At 39.4% G+C, this 23,735-nt stretch overlaps 1 protein-coding gene across 1 annotated transcript in view; it reads left to right on the forward strand.

The window, feature by feature from the left end:
* PRKN (parkin RBR E3 ubiquitin protein ligase) overlaps positions 1 to 23,735 on the forward strand; it is a 939,557-nt gene that overhangs the window by 191,500 nt on the left and 724,322 nt on the right. Inside the window, exon 5 of the mRNA XM_014519112.2 lies at positions 6,540 to 6,623. Within this exon, the coding sequence (XP_014374598.1) occupies positions 6,540 to 6,623 (84 nt within the window). The remainder of the gene's footprint in view (positions 1 to 6,539; positions 6,624 to 23,735) is intronic.

Below are 23,735 nucleotides of genomic sequence, written 5' to 3' on the forward strand. Positions count from 1 at the left end.
CAGTGAGATAGAAGAAGTGATAGTTAATACCATAGCAATGCCATTCAATTCTTGAAATCACAAAAAAGGAAGTAAAAGCAGCAGAATTCAGTTTCAGATTCCATTGTTGCTTGTAAGGTACCTGCTCTTTGAATTAGAAAATTGTTATTAGGAATTTCACAATAAAAAAAAAAATGAAGGTCTGGAGTGTCTTCAAGAATGGAGTCAACAAAAGGGAAAGAAGAAAGGACATCTGGACATAGTGCAAGGGGATGAGCAGAGGTCACACAGGGGATGAGTAGAGGTCACTTTTTAAATGAAGTAGAAGGGAAAAGTTAATAGTACTTCTAAAGCAAATATCATACACATGATATTGCAGGTCCAGCTTTGTGATTAGTCAGTGGAAGTTTCTACATGGCTGGAAGAAAATACATATTGCTCCACTACATAATTACAAGGCTTACCTGCTTGCTTTATGAAAGCCTTTCAATATATATGTAGCAACAATTGGGAGAAAACAATGTCTAAGATTAATTATCATCTCTGCCAAAAGATCAGAAAAATCACTTGACATCTGATAGGACACAGAATGGATTGTGTTACTATTCCTGCAGTGTTCATGGCTTCTGTTAAGTTTTACATGTATCAGTTTGCTATCAAAATATGCCCATGCAAAGTTTTCATGCATTAAGTTGGAATTAACTTGTGCAACAGCCAGGAACGTGGGCTGACAGTTATAGTATAAATACCTTGACCATAGGGCATAGCATGTAATTCCTTGCAAATAAATGTGTTTATCATTTTTCATCATGGTTTCTGGGTTAGTCTTTGTTGCTCAGCTTCTTGAGATAAGTGGCTTCTGACAAACTTAATCTATTTGCAGTTAAGTGCAGCAAGTGGCTGGTACACATTAGAATGGCAGCAGAAGCTTTGTTTGTAATGTGGTGCAGAATAAGTCCTCTTGGATAGGTAGTGTCCAGGAAGTGCGGCATCCCACAAGAAGTCAGGGTGAAGTAAGTAGGAACTTCTGGGTGAGAACAGGAGCAGACCAGCCATAAAACCCTTGCAAGGGCAATAGTAAAAACTGTTACCTCTTACTGTAAACTGTTGTATACAAGTTTCTGTATGCAATAAAGAGTTGTTTCCACATTACAAGCCTCAAGTTACTATGTGCACCATTGGGTTGAGAAGCCTCTCCACATTGGCGCTGCAGGAGCAGAGACTGGCATGCTAGAGCAGCATATAGTAACAAAAAGGAAGTCTTGCCCAATGAGCTCTTTTAGCACTTCTGCATTGTTTGAATTTCTTTTTGTCTGTTTGAGGCAAGGTATAAAAAAGCATGCTGATGGGACCACCTAGTGCCTAGCACACCAGACTGGACTAGTGTGCACAAGGCTGGAGGGGGTACTCTCCAAAGAAATGTAAGCCATTGGTGCTGGACTCGGCTTAGTTTTAGCATTCCCTCAATGACATGCATTCTGGTTTTGGACTCTCTTATGGACTGAGAATTATTTCTTACATTACTTAAAAAATCTTTTTGCATTAATGTTTGTCCCTCAGTTGGGTCATTTGCTCAACAGTTTAATGATTTATGTCTCTCATGTACATATTACTAGGTACAAAAATGTGTTTTAATGATATTCTACTGCATATTGTTCACTGGGGAAGAATATAAAGCAGGGAAAATACATAGCATTAAATACATGGATAGTTTCCAGCCTTCTAAATGATTCAGACTATTTGATGAATCACTGAATGCTATTGCTGACCTCTGTTTCTGACCTTTCTGTGATTTCACAGGTCAACAACTCAATCTAACCATTGCATTTTGAATAATTTGTCATTGGAGGGTTCTAGAACATCTCTTCTTTTTCCGTTATTTTTTTAAAGCGATGATTGAAAATGACCAAAAGGCAGCTGCCGTTTTAAAATAAAGTTAAATCTTTGATCCTGCTGGCAAGCTGACCTAATTTAATCAAGTATTTTTCCATAGTTCCTGAATCCCTTCTTGTTCTTTTTGTGTTTGGCATTGACCTCAACTGAAACTGACTTTGCTCCCCCTGCAAAAGTAAACCCAAACCAAATAACCAAATGAATACATAAATATTACATGTATCATCACTAAATCAAACTATAACTGAACCTTTTAAAATGTTTTCTTATTTGTTGATATTCCTGTCTTCTTTATACTTTGGTTTTGTTCTGCTGGGTTCTGTTTTACACTCTGAACAAATATTCATTGCACACATTTTAATCTGCAGCATTGTTTAACAGCCATGTGACTGCTTAGAGAGGGGCAGACACTTTAAGCTTGAAATCAGGAGGCTTTTTCTTCTCACAATATGCTCTGATTAACTAATAATTATACTGAACTAGTAATTATAAACACTATAATGTGCAATGTGTTTCAGCAGTGCAACTGATTGGCTGATTTGCAGTTTGATAGATATTTCTAAAGCTTAGGAAAGAACAAAACAAAAATTGCATCTCAAAGTGCTTATCTCATTTGAAATTATGTTTTTATTTTGGCACAGTTATAGCAATGCCATTTAGTATTGCTATTACTAAACAAGTGTCAACATACTGACTTGTATTTTCAAGGGTGTATAACTTTTGCTGTTTCCTAAAATGGAGAGCTCTGCTAAAGATCTTAATGACACAGTATATTTTCAAATATATTATATAATTATTAATAATAATACTTCTATATTTTCATGCTATAGTCCTTTCCTCTGAAGGGGCACATATTAACTCCCTAAGCTTGAATAAGAGATACCAGCTTCATTTTACAGATGAGAAACTGAGAAAATTTGTGATTTGCCCAAAGCCAGATAGCCTGTCAATGACAGACAGAAACAGAATCAATATATTCTGGCTTTTACTCCTTGACTCTTGTTGTAGACTACCTTGTCTCCCAAATGGTTTGATCTAACTCCTCTTCGAGTAAATTGAGAGACTACTATTGACTTCAGGTTCAAGTTATACTGGGTTATAACCTATCAAAGCAAGAAATATTTATGATTTGTTTCTGGGTGATGTTTTATATGTACAATCAGAGAGTTGTAACTGTTGTAAATCAGCAGTAATTCAGGGTTTGTCTTCACAAGAAAGTTAGGGCACAGGAAACTACAGGGTAAAATTGCAGCCCATTAGCTGCTCTTCCTTAGTTCCCTGTGCAGATGGTCCCAGCGAGCACTGAGTGGGAGCTTAAGCCTCTTTTAGATGGGGGAAGCTACCTCATTCAAAGATGCTAAGAAAGTCCACAGAGCTTTAGTACTGAGTAGCTAGTGCACTTTGAAGTCAGAGGGTGTGCCTACGTGAGACATTTACTGCGGAATTGACTAGCTACACAGTAAAACATCACTGTCTACACATGCAATGCTATTAGGATGGAGTAAACTAATTAACTCCACTGTAGGATAGTACTGCCAGATACGAGTACCTTGACTTTAGCAAAGCTTTTGATACCGTCTCCCACAGCATTCTTGCAAGCAAGCTAAAGAAGTATGGGTTGGATGAATGGACTGTAAGGTAGGTAGAAAGCTGGCTGGATTGTCAGGCTCAATGGGTACTAATCAATCGCTCAATGTCTACTGCCTCAATGGCAGCCAGTATCAAGTGGAGTGCCCCAGGAATCAGTCCTGGGGCTGGTTTTGTTTAATATCTTTATTAATGATCTGGAAGAGAGGATGGATTGCACCCTCAGCAAGTTCATGAATGACACCAAGTTGGGGTGTGTAGTAGATACTCTGGAGGGTAGGACTAGGATTCAGCATGACAGAAAGATTGGAAGATTGGGCCAAAAGAAATCTCATCAGGTTCAATAAGGACAAGAGCAAAGTCCTGCACTTAGGACAGAAGAATCCCATGCACCATGACAGCCTGGGGACTGACTGGCTAGGCAGCAGCTCTGCAGAAAAGGACCTCGGGGTTACAATGGACAATAAGATGGATATGAACCAGAAGCATGCCCTTGTTGCCAAGAAGGCTAACAACATTCTGGGCTACATTGGTAGGATTGTTGCCAGCAGGTCAAGGGAAGTGATTATTACCCACTATTCAGCACTGGTGAGGTCACATCTGGAGTACTGTGTTCAGTTTTTGGCCCCCACTACAGAAAGGGTGTGGACAAATTGGAGAGTGTCCAGCAGAAGGCAACAAAAAGGTGAGGGGGCTGGGACAGGCTAAGGGAACTGGGCTTATTTAGTCTAGAGAAGAGAAGACTGAGAGGGGATTTAATAGCAGCCTTCAACTACCTGGAGTGGGGTTCAAAAGAGGATGGAGCTAGATTGCTCCTAGTGGTGGCAGATGACAGAACGAGGAGCAATGGTCTCAAGTTGCAGCAAGAGAAGTTTAGGTTAGATAGTAGGAAGATTTTTCTCATGAGGATGGTAGGAAAACACTGGAACAGGTTACCTATTACAAATTACCCATTACAGGTTATCCAGAGAGGTTGTGGATTCTCTATCCTTGGAAGTTTTTAAGACCTGTCTAGACAAAGCTTTGGCAAGGGTGATCTAGTTGGGGCCGGTCCTGCTTTGTGCAGGGGTTTGGAGTAGATGACATCCTGAGATTGCTTCCAACCCTAATTTTCTATGATTCCTCAATTCTATTTCCCTGAATCTCCCTGAATTACTCTTATAACCAGCATTTTGTGTGCTGTCTTTCATCCTGCTTTATATTTGTCTGAATTGGGAAACAGTGTTGCAAACACATTTTTCTAAGTGTTGAGGGAAATATTTTGCTGGATTATCTCTATTGACTTGGATGGAGTAACCCCAGTAGAAAATTTGTCCTGTAATATTAACTACTCATAAGGTTGTGATAATAAGTATTATGATGGTTAATATGTGATTGTAGGGCCATGGCTTTCCATGGTAAGATTTTTTTGTGTGGGTATCTTGGGACTGATTCTTCTCTCACTTACACTGGTATATAACTCCTTTGCCTTTGAGAGAAGAATTAAGGCCCTGGGACCCTGTCCAGCACCACTGAATTCAATTTGAGTTTTACTATCCATGAGCAGATAGGTTAGTTATGTTAGGCTGATATCAGGTAAAAGGTAGGGTAGTTTTGAACCTTATAAACTAACTAAATCAGAACTACATCTCCTTCTATACATCTCTATATGTCTCTGTTTTAGTTAGTCTATAAGGTGTAAATCAAACCTGCCTTGAGTTTATTAACATCTTTATTAGAAACAGAATCAAAGATTTTTAAAAACTTTGTGCAGCTCATGTTCATTTCCCTCTCCCTTTTAGATTATGTTAAAGATCTGTAAATCACTGTGTTTAAAAGGTTATGATGTACAATATAATGTATATATTTATTCACTAATTTCAAACTAGCTAGCCTAGGCACTGATATCACTTTTAAACATTCTTACACTACTTAAATTTGTTTAGAAGTATTATGATATTTAAGGTATGGATGTTATCTTTTTTTTCTTATCTGTGGTCTGCTTACATATGTATGTGCACATCCTTCATTTTTATTTCATAGGTTACAATTCATTGTCTGTTTTTTGAATCATAAATATTTTTGAAAATAAAATAAAATTCTGAACTTTAAATTGAATTGTTCCAAATGACTGAAGATATATTTGTATGTGTCCTTTATTAGATAGTGTTATATGAAGGAAGTAATTCTTTAATAAAAATTGTTTGGAAGAAATGTAATATTTTTTAGTTGAAGTTTTTGTTTCTTCTTTGTTTTTATTATAACCATACATGTAATGCAATTGTTTCCATGCAACATGGTGCAGAAAAGACCATTCAAGATTTTCTGTTGGTTTACTTCTATAAATTCCTTTTTTCCTTCAGCAACATAATTAGATGAGAAATCATAAAAATAATTTTAAAACTCTCCAGTATGACAGTAATCCTTCATGTACGGTTTTAATTACTTATGTGGTATTTAAGTTAGGGAGAAATGCTGCTGATGCATGTCATAGAACTGAAGCAATTCTCCTGCTGGCTTAATGTAAATGTTATCAAAATCCATGTGAAAGGCCCTTGTGAGCAGATGCATGTTTCAATAAAACAGAAACCACATGATGTTTAAATGGTTAAATAGTAAAATATAAGAATGCCACTTAACCTTTTCTCATTCTTTACTCCAGTGAGTCTAACAATATAACCCTGCTTCAAACTATCTTCTAATATTTTCCCCATTTTTACATGATCAGCTGCAGACTGAGATAAACATTGTTCAGGCAGAAGATGGGCCCTCTGTAGCTTTTTAATCATAATTAATAAAGTCCCTGGCTGAACTCTTAGCAATGAAAATATACTGTTGAGAGTTTGACGGCTGTTCAGAACACTAGCCTCAGAATGGAAAGGCTATATTTTCTATGAATGACTAAGTTTTAAAGATGGATGTTGTCTTTTTGGTAATTTTAGAACCTTTGCTTGTATTTTGTTTTGTGTAAATTAATAAACTTCTTGTTTAGCAACATTCTAGCTAAGGGGCAGGGATGGTGGGAGGAAAACAAGAAAAAAGGTATAGTTAATTGCCAAATGGATTTAAAACCTTGTATATATGTTGATTTTATTTTAAAGGGTCCATCTTGCTGGGAGGATGTGCTGATTCCAAACAGAATAACTGGTGTTTGCCAATCCCCAAACTGCAGTGGTAATGTAGCGGTAAGATTGTTATCTTGTTTCTCCGAACCTCTGAATAATTTGTCTCAACAGACCTAACCACATTAGAACAATAAGATTAAAATATAAATTGTAAATTGATACAGATTGTACATTTAAATTGAATTAATTAGTAACACACATAGCAAACAGGAAAAATCTCAATCGGTTACTGCTCAGATAATAACATTTTCTCCTTCAGGAGGGATATGAAATCTGTTGAAATAGTGATGCTAGTGTACAAATATGGGACTTAAATAATGAATGAATTTAAGCACTCAGATCAGTACTTGGTTTGTAGATGGCTGGCTTTTACAGCCATATGTTCATACATGGTCCAATTATATTTTTAAAGATTGTTTGGCATGTCAGGTCTCCTGCATCTGATCATGTTGGGCTTTAGCCATAAGTCTGCACCTTCAAAGTGTTTTTTTTTTCTTTTTGACCTGTCTTTTACTACTTCTTGAACTGTTATTCCGATAAGGCCTCAGTTAAGTGACATTCATAGAAGGTCGGAGTTAGCAGTGGCACAAGCATTTCAAAATGTTGAAGGTTAAATACACATTCAAAAAGCCTGAAGTAGAATTCATCAAACTTATGTGGGTTTCCATAAGTGGCTTAAGTTGGTTTGGGAGTAAACAGAACACACCTTCATCTTTTGGTGGGAAGGCACACAGGCTGCCTGCGCAGGCTGAGACCATCAGGTTGGACACACCCAAGGCCAACCCCCCATCAGGTGTGCAGGAGCCCACATACCCAGGTACCCCCATACCCTCCCAAGAGTGGGCACAGCCACAGAGAGTCTGACTAGGCTGCAGGGCATGGCAAGCACCACTTCCTCCTTGTCCCCCCATTGTCATCAGCTACAGCATGTCAACTGGAGTTAGGCAGTGGAGGTACCCATACTTGCCCATCCCCTGCAGCTCAGTCATGCTGCCTGGGGCTGTGCCTGTTTATGGAGGGCATGGGGGTCCTGGATGGTCACCCAGAGACCCCCAGAACCTCAGGAACTAACACAGCCCTAGGGAATCTGACTGGGGTACAGCGCATGGCTGAGAACCCCTTCCCTCAGCCTTCCCCCTCCCCATCATAGTCAGCCACTGTGTTGACTTAGCTCTGTGAGATCCAAGGGGCAGGATAGGCTGTGCACTTGGCTAGAGAAGATGAATGAAGGGCAAGTGGTAGCATGCCTCCCTGTGAGAGGGGGCTAGCAAAAGGATGTGTGAGTGTCTGGGGTGCCAGCAGATAGCAATCAAACAAATCAATAGGGGACCTGGTACAGAAGTTTGATTCCACAGTCTAACCTAAATTGATTAAGTTTGAATGCACATTGATCCGGGTCTATCCTAGACCAGGTTCCACCATTTTTAAACTAGTCTGTGTGCACTGAACTTCTGTATTGTTACGAACACTTATACTGGTAAAAGTGTAATGTCTGTTCCTGGCCAAAAAGTGAGTGTTTTATTGCTTGCATTACTGGCCCATGTTTGTATCTTTTTATATGTGGAAATTAATGATGCTTCACATTTGCTTTCCTTTACACCAGGGCTATCCATTTGATGGGCCATGATTCACATATGGTCTGTGATGAGCCAGTGTGTCACCCACAAGTGGTAAACATGTGGCCCATAGGCCCCCCTGCAACTGCCTTTCCCATTGTTAGATGGCATGGGGCCATGTATCACTGGTGCTGCCATGCAGCAGGGAAGAATTCTTGGGTGTGGGGGGTGTTCTTACATTATATGCCTCATGTTTTGTGTAGCCCAAGGGACATGAAGCCCATGCTGCACCAAAGTTGGACAGCCTTGTTTTAAACTATTCTTCCAGAGAAGACTTAGAGACCAGTAGTATCCTGCATTAGCTGAAGAACAACTCTGTACCTTGTCCAAGACCCTTTGCTTAGGGCATACACTAATCTAAGACAGAATAGAAAAACAAAACAGTTCCCCTGCTCTCTGCATTTAACAGGGGGTTCAAAATGAGCCTTGATTTCCTATAAATGTTAGCTGACCTTGTGGTGGGACAGTAAGGGGCACTACTATGCTGAGCTACTCACCTCACTGTGCCAGGCCAAAAACCAACCTTCAGGAGTCTTCCCTGCAGTGCCTACATCTGGCTGTCCCCCTTCCTGGAGCACACCCACAAACATGGGGTAAAGCTGCCACCACCCGGGTGCTGGTCTCTGTTAGAGCTCTGTGCAGCCCAGGGTACACAGACCCTGCAGACTGCGGGTGTCCTTTGTCCACTGTAGTATTTCTGAGTGCTCCTTATAGCCTGGAGCCTCCCAAGATAATCTCAGGTAGGAAAGAATTAGTTAATAATCACCCGAATTCTCTCTCCCCTCAGGCACTCACAGCCAGGCATGCTGAACCAGATAGCTTTTTATTGATCAGAGGGAGAGAATCAGGGAGGGACAGAACCAAGGACATTTAAGAGAAACCCAAAACACCTTGAGCAATACAGAATAAATTGAGCCTCATCAAATATTGAGTTCAGTGACCCTTTTAACACATGGCTAAATACTTAGTTTTAATCTAGTAGCCAGATTCCAGATTTCTACTTACAAATCATCCAGAGAGTCTCTCTCTCATGGCGGCACATTGTTCTGTGTGTTTGTTCCCAAAATGACTGCCTGTCCCCTTCCCAAAATGCCTGCTGCAGGACAAAGGAAGAGTGAGCTCCCTGCTCCCTTAGAAATTTGTTTCATCCCAGTCACCTAGGTGACCAGGTTGACCAAAACCAAACAGTGTGAAAAAAACAGAGCGGGCTGGGCTGTCTCAATACAGAGGTGACCCAGATTGAGGAGGGTTTCTTCACAGACCCCTTTCCAGCTAAATCTGAAAACTGATCAGAGTTGGCTGGCTCCATAGCTTCTGACCTTTATAGGGCCTACCTTACCCCTTGGAACTTGCCCAGCCTCAGGGAAAGTCCTATGGGTTATACGCTTGCTAGGACACAGTATTTTTTAAGGGAGATATCTCATCCTCCATAGTATCCAACTTCTCATTCTTCTGTGCCAGGCACTAGATCAGAAGGATGATTTTGGTGTGAAACTTTATTGCCTTCTCCTTCAGAGTTAAGTTATGCAGCTCATGATTTGCTTCCTTCCTCCTAAAACCAACACTTCCATTTCCAAAATCTGGATTGTCAAAACCTCATCTTTTGAGGAATGCCTTTCTTCTAGCTCCTACCAATTGTCATTGTTCATAGAATCCCTCCTACCTATTACCATCGGCTATCAAAACAATGTGCCTTTAATATGTGTCTCACTGTCACAGGGCACTAAGGCAGCATAAACTGCCTGGGGAGAGAGCACAAACAGAAAGACAGAAGCCCAGGTGCAGGTTACCAGGGCAACAAGCCAGAGGGCAAATTAGCCTGCACCTGCACATGGTCAGCTGACTAGAAGGGGCAGAGCCCTGGGCCCATATAAACCCCAGGCTGGAATTAGAGAAGGCAGTTCTCTGCTAGCAGCCAGAGTGGAAGGAGCCTCCAGGGAGGAAGGGCCCAGTGATGCAGCAAGTGCTTGATATGCTACACCTAGGGCTAATGGGGCTCCATGAACTCTGCAGGTACCCTTGCCCACTAGACATTTAGTGCCGGGGATGAAGTTTGATGCTTTTAAAGGGGCAGAGCACACCCTGGTCTTTTGTTTTATGTTATAGCCCAGGGGCTTATGTTTGTTTGCTGTTTATAACACTAGTGGTTTGGGTGAGGCTATTTGGGGAAGGAGGAGGCCTCATTGGGGGCCCAGTGTAGCATGGGGACCCCAGTGCCAGAGAGGGTGTGGCATTTGGGGCACAGAGACAGGGCTGTGGAGAGCCCAGTGAGAACAAGGGCCTGAGTTGGTATTGCCATGGTTTCTTCCAGGCCTTGCTACATCTGGGAGACTTGGGGCATCATAAAGGGGAGGTTTGGAGCCACTCATATAGCCCATAAGACTGGGGTGTCCACGGACATCTATTTTGAAATGGAACCCACAAGGGGTCCGGGACCCACAGGGTTCAGGGAAGTCCATCAGGACCATGCCCAAGTAAGCTTAAAGGCAGCCTCCCTACTCATTACAATTGCATCAAGACATGGCAGAAGAGAAAAGAGGGTGCCTATCAGACCAAATTGGCACAGTCGATACCCTAGGGTATCGTGGCCATCCTTAGAGACCCCATCCCGTGACACTCACCATTCCAGTCTAATTTGATCCACACTTTATAACAGTCCTTTCTCTATGGTGATCAGACATGCTTTACATGTTGCTCAGGAAGTGAACCTTATATAAGCATCTCAGATTCTCCCGCTTGACTGAAATAGTATCTTATATAATTGTACTCCATGAATGGTTCTCTTAACGTGACTAGGTTTGTTTAATCTTGGGAATGGTACCAGGATTTTCTGTGCGCGCCGCTATGGTAACTTCCTAAATTTGGTAACTGACTGAGGAGCTGATAAACCTTCTGAAACCCTACATCTAGGACTATACAGAAATTTCTCTCCTACAGCATTTCCCCAAGCTTCCCCAGTTCAGAGTGTCATCTTCTTCTTGCCTTCTGTACTGGGATACTCCTGGTCCATCATGCATCTCCTCTTTTTTTTTCAGCCTCAGGTTGATATTCCAGGTCTAGGAAGCTACTTATTCCCCTTGGCTTCTAAGTTGGTTTCCATTGTATGTAAAATCTGTGTGCACCTGAATAACATCACCCATTGATGCAATTCATCCACTTACAGGAGGAAAGGGGGATGGCAGCACTTTAACAGTAAATAAAAACACTGTACAGTAGTTGAGGACTGGCTGAATCCTTGCCCACATAGCCTAGTAATGGTTTAAGTTTTCATTAAAAATTATGTGAAACATAAAGGTGAAACTTTAAACCATGCGAAATATCTTTTGTTTGAGTTTCTCCTTCTTAAACCCATTGGCAAAATTCAGGTAGTGCAACATGCAAACAAGAAATCTGCTTGTGTCCCTGCAAAGGAGAAAAAAATGTAAACTCTTTACATACTGAAACCATCATTCTTGGAATCTTCAGACAATAAGGTTACATTTTATAACATAGTAATTGTCATTGTAATGTGGTTACAGAGCAGTTAGAAGATAATTATACTGTGGTTATGCTTTCTGATATGTATAATTATGCCTAATTTATATAACTTATGATGCACAGAGAAATGTGTGTTCTTGGCAAAAGGGATAGCTGTCACCAAGAGAGGGATATTGTTTTAATATCAACCCCAATATCACTGTTAGTTCCCAAAGCGATCTAAGCAACTGTAAGGCCTGATTTGTATTGTCTAAAGGCCTGTGTAAAGTAATCAGCCACATGGATTTTAACTGATCCCTGCCCATCTGATATCTTCTGTATTCACTTCTGCACAACCATAAAACTTTCACCTGTTTGACTCCTACTTGCTTATATGGGAACATTTTCTCCTTCTACCTGAGGGCTCTTCAGCTTTTAGTGACCTCCTACATGGATCAGCAAGCCAGGTGGTATCAATGAAGTTCCATTTCCCATTCAGATAACAGGAAATGGCTGTTAATGGCTTCAATTAGTGCCCAAACTGGACAAAATGTAGTTTAATCTAAACTTACTTTCAGGTTGTGTCATTTGATAAGAAAAGTTCTTTTGAGGCATGCATAAGAACAGCAAAGGAAATAAAAGTTAGAGTTTCACAAAGAAAGCAGGGAAAATATGCCAGAGTCTTCCTTTTACCCAGAAGCCCAGAGTGTGGAGGACTTTTTCTGGACATGAGTGACCTAGGTTCAGTTCCCACTTCATACTGAAGAAATTTTAGATCCGCATCTCCTACCTCCAGAGAGATGTGCTATAACCACGTGGTTGTAGGCTGTGTTGGGGAAAGGTATCTCTCAGTTGTTTCTGCTTGATGTATCCTGGTTTGTATAAATAGTGATGCATTCAGAGAGTGGAACTCGAGTCAGACTTCCTAGTCAATGTTTAAGCATCAGGTTAGAAATAAATTTTCTCTCTGTCTGAATGACTATTTAGGTATTTTATACAACGTTGAACAATTTAAATAGGAGGGATTATAAGAGACCCTTCAGAATACCCCGTATCCTAGCAGTCAGGATTTTCATCTTGGAGGTGGGAAACTCCCAGTTTAAATCCAATATGTACTTTATTTTGGGCAAGAATTGAATCAAGGTCATCTACCCTTACTGCAATTTTGTAAACACCTAGCTGTGATTTTTTTTTTTTTTTTTTTTTCCAGCTGTAACTCTTTGGCGAGTTCAACCTGAATTCACAAACAGATTCTGAAGGACCAAAGCCACATCTGGCACTTTTTGTATTTGCTGAAAGATTTTTGTTCAGCTATAGAACAAGCCTATTTCTATTTGCTGAGACTTCCTGTAAGCGCATGAAAACAATTAGGGTTGGTTACAATATGGCAACATCTACACTAGTAAATGAATGTAGGAGTCTTGAGCATTTAGTGCTGTGACTACAGCTTCGATTTGTACCAGCAGAAGGAAGGAAGGTTAATCTGAGTCTAATGACTCATAGGGCTACTTTAGCTAATTTATTCTGGCGTATTTTAGGTATTTTCTTAGCTAGCAGCACACAAGGGAGTGATGTGACTAGCATGGCACATCTGACTCTTCAGCCAGAATGTCCTGTTATTCATTTATGGTGAGATCAACTGGGAGCAACCTTTGTCATGAACTCAGGGAAAAGTTTGAATTTATGCCTCCAGAGCTGTAGTGAGATACCTTAACCATTCTGCCAGCCTCCTGACAGCAGAAAATGGTATTCCATATCTCATCCCCAATCATTCTGGCTCTCATCAACAGTCCTCTGAGATACCAAGTTCTGGTAAAATTTGGTTCTGAAATAATTCATATTTTAGGGGTTGCTGGATTGAACACAAGTTTTAAATTTGTCACAAATTTATGAGATATTAAGAAGAAGATTGCAATTTCACACAGGAAAACTGGGAGATGTAAAAATTTAGCAATAGCAATAGGCTGAATTTGGTAATACAAAATGTAAGCTCATGCACTTATGAACAACAACAAAAACTGCTGTAAATTACTAACTCATCAGTGGGAAAACGACTAAGGTAAAAAAGGAGTTTGGGTGTATCATTCAGTCATAGGATGACTATGAACCACCAGGATGCTCTGGATTTGAAAAAGGCAAATGTGATCCTGGGATGCACCAAGTTAAGTATTTCTTGAAGAGAAAAGAAGGATTAATGCATGGTGTGATCTCATCTGGAATCTCATGCATCATTCTGGTTACCCATGTTTGAGACAGATGAATCCAAATTAGAATAGGTAGAAAAGATGGATGATCAGAGGCAATGGGGAGTCTATCATGTGTGGAGATAGTCTAGCTTGTTTAGCCAAGCAAAAACTTATGAAAACTTTCATGGTCAATAGTACATGCATTGCTGTATCATCAGTATAGATCTTATTCTGATTGTGTACTTCTGAATGCTACTATGGAAAAGGAAAGTAGTTTTCCTCACTGCCTCTCTTTGATATAACTTCTGCTGCAAGTGTGCCTCCTTTCTTTGTTCCTTATGATGGATGAGTGCTAAAGAATGTTAAATATATTCTTGTTTACAGTTATCAAAAACAGCAAATTTGTCCTTTAAAAAAAATTAGAGCAAACATCTGACTTCCCCCCCCTCCCCCAACCCATAGGCATAAGCGTAATTTTGTATAAAATATTTTTTATCAACTTTCATGATTTACAAATTCCAGTTTGTGTCATATCTTTAAGATGTACTGTGTTCTCTTCATTATACTAATTTGAAGATATCTTAATTCAAAACTAGTCTCTTGCCAGAAATTAGGGCCTTTAATTTTCATAGATGGAAGTATGGAAATGCAGTAATTGACAACATTCAAAAGCAATAGATATCAGAGGATCAATTTAAAGTTAAGCATATTTTTAAATTATTGCCAAAAGTTATAATGAACAGCTTAATGATATATGCATTGTAATTCAGGATGTGTGTTGCAATGTACTCTCAGAGATTAATGTTATTTGATTAGTCTATATTGAGCAAGTGAGCCATGAAAACTTAACTGAACCTAAATTTTCATATGATTTACTGTATAGTGTCCTTTGTTTAAATGCATAGCCTTGGGCCTGAAAAAAGGCAGTGCACTCAACCCAGACTATGCATTTATCTAAACTTAATGCAAAGAGTACTTTCTAAGTTCACAACCTTATTAAGGCTGTGGTACTAGTCAGTACAAACTGATTAACTCCACCCATTTTCAAGGCTTTCAATTGTTATTTTGAGGCTGCTGTTGGAAGTGTTGAAAATGAAAGGAGCTAGAGAATTTCAGGACTACTATTCTATTTCCCTGAATTGAAGATGACCTAAATTTAAGATAAGCCCACCAATAATTACATGTTCTATATGGAAAATGTATAACTTTGTTATAATGTTCTAGGTATAGAATTTAATTATTGGAGGATTGTCTTAAATATGTCCACCACACTGCTACAGAAGGGAAAGCAGCAGCAGGGGGCATGTAGCTGTCCCCCACCCGCAAAACCCCACTTCTTCCCCCCCATAGCCTGCCTACCCCTCTGACACCTACACCCCCATGCTGCCAGCCACCCTATGGCCTCTGCTCCTTCTCCCCACCCCCCTTTTCTGTAAGACACAACTCCAGCTTGATTCCCTCCCAGATCATGGACCATGTGGAAATTTGGCCCCTGCCCAGACATGCAGCAGCAGCATTGCCGCTGCTGATTTGCTAGGCAGGGAATAGAGTTTCCATGTTTTCCATGCTGGGGTGGGAATTGAGCCAGAGCTGGAACTGTGCAACAATAAGGGGGACTGGGGCATGGGCAGAGACTACAGAGGGCAGGTGGGGGTGGGAGGCAAGTGGCAGGTGTCTGCTCTGGCTCTGACTCTAGTCCCAACCCAGTTTCAGGTGCAGTGTCAGAGCCACAGCAGCTGCCTGCCCCCTCCTCTGCTTTGTACTCAAATCCAAGACAAAGGGCTCTTTTCCTCATGCTGACTGGATAGGGGCACCTCATCTTGGATTCAAGTAAACATGGTAATACCACAGTACAGATGTTTGTTAATAAGCATCGCTTACAGGGCTGTGGTATTAGAAGCTCTAAACCTGACTAGCTCCTGTCATTTTTAAGGCTTCCAATGATCAGTTTTGGGGCTGCTGTTAGAAGCCCTGAAAGAGAGGGAAAGTACCAGTGTGAAATTGCCCTCTCATTTCCAAGACTCCTAACAGTAGCCCTTTAGCCTCAGCATTTCTTTCACTGATTTCTGTGCAGTTCAACAGGGCAAAATTAGTTACAAAGTAGATAATTAAAGTTACAGTTAGCATGACTATAAAATACACAGTAAGGCTGAATGATGCTATTCCCTTAAGCAGTTTATGTACTTATCTGAGGTGCAAATAGCAAGCATATATTACAATGTGTAATCAATAGGTAAAAAGTTGGTATTTGTATTGTGTTATGTAGTTAAGCAAATTATGTATTTTGTGCACCACGTATATACATACTAGATACTAGGGCTGTGTGAAATTTTGGCAGTCATTTTGTTTCAGAGGGTTTTTTGGGCCGTTTCGGCACCCAAAACACTGAATCTGAATCGAGACAGATGGCTCCAAAACTGCTCTGAAACATTTCAGAGCAAGGTTTTGAAGAATTTCAGAGTTTCATAACCAGGCTTCCAGGGAAATAAAAACTAACGAGTGTGAGGAGAAAGCAGGGGGTGGGGAGGACTGCTCTCATATTGACATATAGCTCCTGGTTTGATTCCCCAGCTCTCTGATCGCTTCCCCCAGCTCTGATCATTTCCCCAGGTCTTCCCAGGGGAGTATGGGCCCATGATCTGCATGCGGGGTTTCAGCAGACTGCCGCTGCAGGCTGGTAGCCTTAGGCTACCAACTCCTGGTCTAAGGAGACAGCAGAAATACAGCTCATCTTGTGTAACTATTGCTGCCTTGTGCTGATTTGCACAGACACATTCTGCCTGAGAAGAAAGTAGAAATTGACATGCTGTGACATTTCCATAGAACTATGATCCAGGAATCGTCCTTAAATGAGGAAGTACCTCAAGCCATCATGAGTTATCTGACATCATTTTCAGTCATCCGCATAGTATATTTGTTTCAGAGAGATCATTGCCTCTATCTAGAACACTAAGTTTTCTTTAGTGCTCTCTTTCCTTTACATTCTTTGGATAGATGGGATAAAGGCCTATGGAAACTTGCATTTTCTAGTTGGCAGGATTCTAGACTTTACTATCGCTTGAGGGTAATTGAGTTAGAACTTGAATGGCTCTTGAACCTCTGTCATTAACTAGGCATCCAGAAGTGACCTTGTCCAAGCAGAATGAAGACATGGTTTTAGCTTCAAAGACCCATAAAAATATGTGAAAACTTTACTGATAGTTAACTGTCAAGGTTAATTAGTACAGATGGTTTATGAGCTGCTGCTTGCACCCAGAAGCAACTTGTTCTATGCCTCCTAGATTCTTCCTCTGCTGCACCTGTGTATTATCAGAATCCTTGTCATTGTCAGAAGGTGATGCAAGTCAATTCTGTAGATGAAAAGCCATGCATTTTCTTATAAAGGAACGTATTTCTTGATCTTTCTTAACTGCTTTGAGGTCAAGAAAGGGTTGAAGAACTGATTTGGAACACTGTATTCCTCATCTCATTTTTGGACAAGACGTTCTTTTCTTTTTGACTTGAGTAAGAAAATCAGAAGGAATTTAATTCTTTAAAAGGAAGGTATATATTCAGTTCTCTAGTTTGGGGATTTTGTCTGCTAGCGGTCAAAGGTAAGAAACTTACATCAGACTAACCAAAGAGAAAAGGTGGCTCTGAGTCGCATTTGGAGACAGAATCTCCTAGATGAACATCTTCTATAAAAGGGTAGAAAGAAACTTTTTTTTTCCTTGCTGAGATCCCAGTCTTCTGTTAAGTATAGAATGGATCCAATGGCCCATTCAAAGTGGTCCATACAAATTCTTCAGTGTTTTCTTTTACACTTGTAAAAGAATTTCATCCCTACCCTTGGTTGGTATTGACTAAATGTGAAGATGAATTGCTCCTAGTTAAAAAACTGAAGCTTCTTAGATTCTCATTACATCCTGAAGTTTAGATGGTGTAGTTAATAAACTGCCTGTAGTGAGCTCTGACTAGATGTGCTTCCAAAACAGTAAGAATTTGCATTCAATAATGTTATGGATATAAAATGTTTATTAAGCAGCTTAGGGAAACCTCACATTACATCATAGCACACAGTTAAAAATCAACACACTTTTTAAAGATCTTTTATAAACAGATCACCCCCTGTAGCTCAAGGACAAACATAGAAATGAGCTATTTATCAACTAATTTCAAATCAAGTTTGAGTCAGAGCTACTGCAGCTCTCTTGTGTTTTTGTACAGTAACAGTAATAATTAGAACATATGGTTGCTGCTAAAAGTTTACAGCTGTCACATGAACTTAAAGAGAATTTGTAGATACTATATCGCCCATGAAATGCTATTCACTCACTATTCTCTTTTGGAACCAATATTTACTTTTGTTGGGGGGGGAATGAGTAGCACTGCAATTTCTTATACGTGTCTAATGAATTAATTTATGCCCTCAGAAGCAAACTGACTAGAGCTAACACTGAAAAACATCACCTTATTCCATTCATAAGTTAGCTGTTTTATTATGATAAAATATTAATGGCAAAAAATAGTTTTGGACACACAATTAATTATCTAAAATGCATAAAAATTAAAGTATAATGCAGTTGAAGGCAAGGTTGTTTTCATAGACATGATATGTTTTATTAGACCAACTGAGTAATTGAAAAAAAGTGCCTGCCTATGTCCTTAGACCAACACGTCTACAACCAAAAATCCAGAGTAATGCAATTAAATGTATTCCTGATTCTGAAAGGAAGGGCTAAATTGTATGTAATTTTAAGTCAGGTAGTTATTAAGTGTCTTTTCCCCTTCTCTTGTGTTTTTTAAACTTGACAAAGGTTCATCAAGAACCATTAGCACAGTTTAGTCTTTTGGACAGGTACCAAGGAAAGAGAATGATTACCTTGCTGGGAACCATTAGTGGAATTCTGCTTCAGGAGAGTCATCAGTGCGCTGTTACATATTAGAACAGTGGTTCTCAAGCAAAGTGATGTGAGATCCTTTTAAGGGTGTAGTGGTGTGCTGCACAGTAGTAGCTGTGTAGGTCTGGAAACACCTGCACATGCTTCACAAGATAAACCCAGAGATTTCTAATAGGTATCTATAATGTCAAAAACATTGTGGACTGTTGCAGTCTTTCTGAGTTCTTTTCAACTGTAGAATTGTTCTGTTATTTTTCTGTAATAAAGAAATGAGTGAAAGCTAAGAGTGGTCACTTTCTAAATGATGTCTTGGGTCCAAAATGTTTGAAAACTAGAGAATGCATCAACTTTTGAGAGATTTATCTTTTCCTATGGACAGAATACAGGAAACACTTTGTCTTGGACCTTTAAGTTAATATAGATATTGTTCTAGATGTTCTTTTGAAAGCCTCTTGCCTACTGTGCAGAAAAAGATCCTGTATGTCTGGAAGAGTTGGAATCAGTGATAGAAGGGTCCTATGGGGCTATAGGGGCAACTACAGTGCAAGTCATTGTGCATGTAGAAAAATGAGAGAACATTTCATGGAAGTACAAGTTTATCCCCATCCCAAGTTGATGCATGACTCACAGCTGTTATCCTGAACTCAATATTCTTGAACAGATGTGGTCTACCAGGAGATCAACATTCCATCATTAGTGTAGCCAAATACCACTTTTATCTTCTGGATTAAGGATCTATGCAGCAGCAGCTGCTCATATTCCCAAAATATATGTTATACATTTCTGCAAAGATCTCCAAAAGAAGGAACAGGACTTTTGGGGAACTTATAAGCATGTGGTGCGTGACAGACTTCAAATAAACTTTGTGCTAATATTTACCAGTATTGCAGATTCAATAGCAAATTGTGCACCCCAAAAAATCCCACCCCAGCGAAGGCCAAAACCTGACCTGCTAAAGGCAGGACAAGAACAAAAGTTAAAAAACAAAAAATTATCTCCTTCTGGATCTCCATAAGCCCTACCTACCTTCCCACTGTAATAAGGGCTAAAATCCCCAAAACGTTTGTAGTGTTCCTCTCACTGTTTTAAAAAAAAAATTGTAATCCTTCAGTGAAAAGTCAACATCACCAAGGTACATCCGTAGTGCCGTAAGTAGGCAAAACCTATCTTAATCACTTGGCAATAGAGTCCCAGCCTACATTAAAAAATTCCATTAAAAATGCTATAACCATCCTGGGCTCTTTAAAGAGTGCCAGGGCAATGCTTAACCAAATAAATATAAACGTTGTAAAAAATAAACTTACCTGACAGGCCTTAAAAAGTCAAATAGTAGCTAATACAAAATACCAGAAAAATCATGTCAAAACCATAACCCTAGCAGTACAGCCACTTAAACAACTACATACCATCGTGTATTCAGTGTTAAAAAAATTACAAAACTTTGCTAACAAAACAAGTTCTGCCATATCTTATGTTACAATGCAAACCTTTGTGTTACACCAGCATAAAAAATAAGCGCTGTAAATCTAGCCCAAAGACCCAGCAGTCATATCCAGTTCCTATACAAAATAGTACCCAAAATGTAAACCCCTGTTCGCTAAAGTAATCTCCTCAGAAATAAAAACACCATTACAAGAGTACATACACGTAAAATCAATAAAAGTAAAAACCAAAACTTAACCCCTCTACAAGTACGTCCCCGTCCCTATAGTATTAGCAGGAAAAGTTTAAACCCCAAGATCCCCCGCTAAATAAATAAAGCAATTCAAAAAACTCTTAAATCCTAAAAAGTATAAAAAATAAAAGCAGCATAAGTAAATGTGCTACCGTAAAGATTTCCTAATAAATCCCTGCCAACTGCACCAGGGAAGTATAAAAAAAAATTGTATATTAAATAAAATCTTTAATCAAACTACAATAATAATTAACAATGCCATTAAGTGTCTATACATTACTTCAATAACCGCAGTAGCCTAGAATATGTCTCCCAGGCTCCTGTCAGAAAATGCCATTGTAACTCTACTGCTGTAAAAAATTAAAAACATGTCTATACTCAACCTACTTATTCCCAGTCCTTAGCCCTGGCAAAGGTCTTCCCAGTAAACTGAACAATATCACTAAGCCGTTCATAAAAAGCTATTTACCAACAACTAAAAAATTTAAAAAAAAATTAATACCTATGCTAGTACTTTAAATAAAAAAAGAAACAAACAAACCTGCACATAATACACCAAAAAAGTAAACTCCTAAAACTAAGAGCTGAATTAAAGTCAGTGTCGAAACACCACTAGTAGAACATTTTCCTAAAATACAGCCCCACGTGGACGAAATTATTAAATTTAATGTTACATCCTATCATTATTGTTTTGTTGTACATAATTATCTTATGTTTTTTAATGTATATACTTACTTGCTAGAACTAAGAGTTATATTAACAAGTCAAAAGTCTAACAAATTATGTTAACAGCTATGTCACCCTGCACAATTTTAATCAACATAAATATATGCAAATACAACCAGTCAGGGAAGAATTGTGAAGCCCTTCCCAAAAAAATTTCTAAAAGGAAGCCAAACTGACACCCTAAAAGGGGAGTCAGCTTCTCAGAACCTGGAAGCTACAGAACACTAACCTAATGCATCTACTAATCTGCTGATCTGCTAAAAATAAAAAAAGAAGACTGCAAGTAAATTAATAACGGCTTTAAAAAAATACCCAAACTAACAGCTGTAGAAAGAAACTGCAACAAAACCTAAAATAACTCCCTTTGCCGCTCTAAAAAAAAAAAAAAACCAGTGGCAAAGGGCCTAAATTAACCCTGCTTAATAACATACAATAATGCTTACTCTAACCCATAAAAAGAAATGTCTAAAAACCAATATGTAATTAAAAAAAGAAAGTAATAAAAAATAAGAAAAAGAGGCATATAAACAGAACCTGAAGTAAAACTACTTAAAAAAAAAAAAAAAAAAAAAAAGCTAAAAACCCGATTAAAAAAAGTAGTCTTGCCACCCTGAACACAGGGTGGAGTTCCCGAAACCCATCAAATAATAACATAAAACAAAGTAAAAAGTGCCTTTCCTCCTACCTGACGCACTAACAGCTTGTTAGCATATAATAGTAACCATGTGTATATGTTATATTCTTTATAATACAAACTTGTACTTAAGGTAAAATTTATAAAACTTATAAGTTACTCACCTTCTCCTTGGAAAAAAAAACAACAATAAAAAACCCCCTACAATATATTATACATTTCTGCAAAGATCTCCAAAAGAAGGAACAGGACTTTGGGGGAGTCTCCTGCACTTCACAGAACAGTGAGAATCATTAAATGTTAATTCCATGTTCTAATTAGCCAATATAGCATAGCAAACTGCCAGGTTCAGTGCAAGTACAATGGAATAACCTATTCACCAATCTGATAACTTTTATTTTGGCCTCAGATATATTTTAGGGTGCAGCATTAGACCACCTCTTATTTGATATTAGGAGGCAAATACAAAGGAGTCCTACTAAATATTGTAGTCTATGTGTGGTGGTAGTGCTGGGAAATTGAGTAGGCTTGTTTTTTAACCTAACTTTTTGGGGTGTCAGAGGAGATAAATTTCACTTACTTTTCCATGTTCCAGTTCTGTATTTTCTCTTAAGAAGAATGTGTGTTATATTGATTGTTTTGGAGACTGATCACAAATGTTTGTCCTTCTCGCCTTGTGTGTCCCCCCTCTATTGGGTATTGGAAAGGTGCTCGCCTGTTTGTAGAGTAGAATCCTTTCTTACTGCCACTGCTAGAGGGGATTTTTTTTTCTCCAAGAGGTCCATTGCTCATTACAGAAAATGTGAAGTAGACAAACTGAGACCAATAAAAACCAAGGGCATAGATTCTGAACTCCAGTTCTATGGGAGTTGTGAATGATAAACATCTCTGAAAGTCAAGACTTTTATTGACAGTTAGTACATAAGTATAGACAGAAAGATCTATCTTTTGGTGTTTAAGATACATTTTTAGTTCAGCGTAAATACTTGGGAGGGTAAATAAAAGATTCACAGACTGTAACAGTCCCTTCTGGACTTAGTTAGCCAGTCTGCAGTTCTGCATAACACAGGACACTGAATAGTCATAGACTGTAAGGCCGGAAGGGACCTCGGAAGATCATCGGGTCCAGACCCCTGCATCAAGCAGGAAAGATAACTGGGGGTCAGGTGACCCCAGCAAGATGACTGTCTAGTCTCCTCTTGAAGATATCCAGAGTAGGTGATTGTACCACCTCTGGAGGGAGCTTATTCCACAGTTTGGACACCTTGACTGTGAAGAAGTTTTTCCTAATGTTGAGGCTGAATGGATCTTCAGGAGTTTGTGGCCATTACCCCTGGTTTTCCCCTCAGGTGCCCTGGTGAACAGGGCCCTTGATGTACTCCGTTAGTGTAGCGGCAAGCTGCTACCAGGTCCCCTCTCAGCCTTCTTTTCCTCAGCCTGAAGAGCCCCAGATCCCTCAGCCTTTCCTTGTATGGCTTGCCTTTTAATGATCAGCCATCTGATCATACAGGTGGCTCTTACCCGTATACTATTCAACGGGAACTTCTGAATCAAGCCCATAGTCTCCTTTCTGAGCAACAGCACATCTTTTAGAAGAATATTCAGTTTTGAATGAGTGTGCAGGTGATGAAGAATTCACTACATCTCTTGGTTAACTGTTCTATTAGTAAATTAGCCTCAGTTATAAAACTGCACTTTTATTCTAGACTAGACTTTTCTTGTTTCAACTTCCAGCCATGGAGTCTTGTTATGTCCTTGCCTGCTACACTAAACAACTATCAAACTCTCTTCCTGTTACAGGGTGAATCCAAGTCAAATTAGAATTTATGATGACCCCCAATAATTATTTCTATATATGGGGAAATGATAAATTTGTTATAATTTTCCATATATAGAATCGAATTAGTGGAAGGTTGTCTTAAATTCAGCCCTCCACTGCTGTGGTGGGGAAAGCATCAGTGTGTGTGGGGGGGGGGGGGGGGGGGGGGGGGGGGGTGGG

Source organism: Alligator sinensis, unplaced genomic scaffold (genome assembly GCF_000455745.1).
Source record: "Alligator sinensis unplaced genomic scaffold, ASM45574v1 scaffold682_1, whole genome shotgun sequence".
NCBI lineage: Eukaryota > Metazoa > Chordata > Crocodylia > Alligatoridae > Alligator > Alligator sinensis.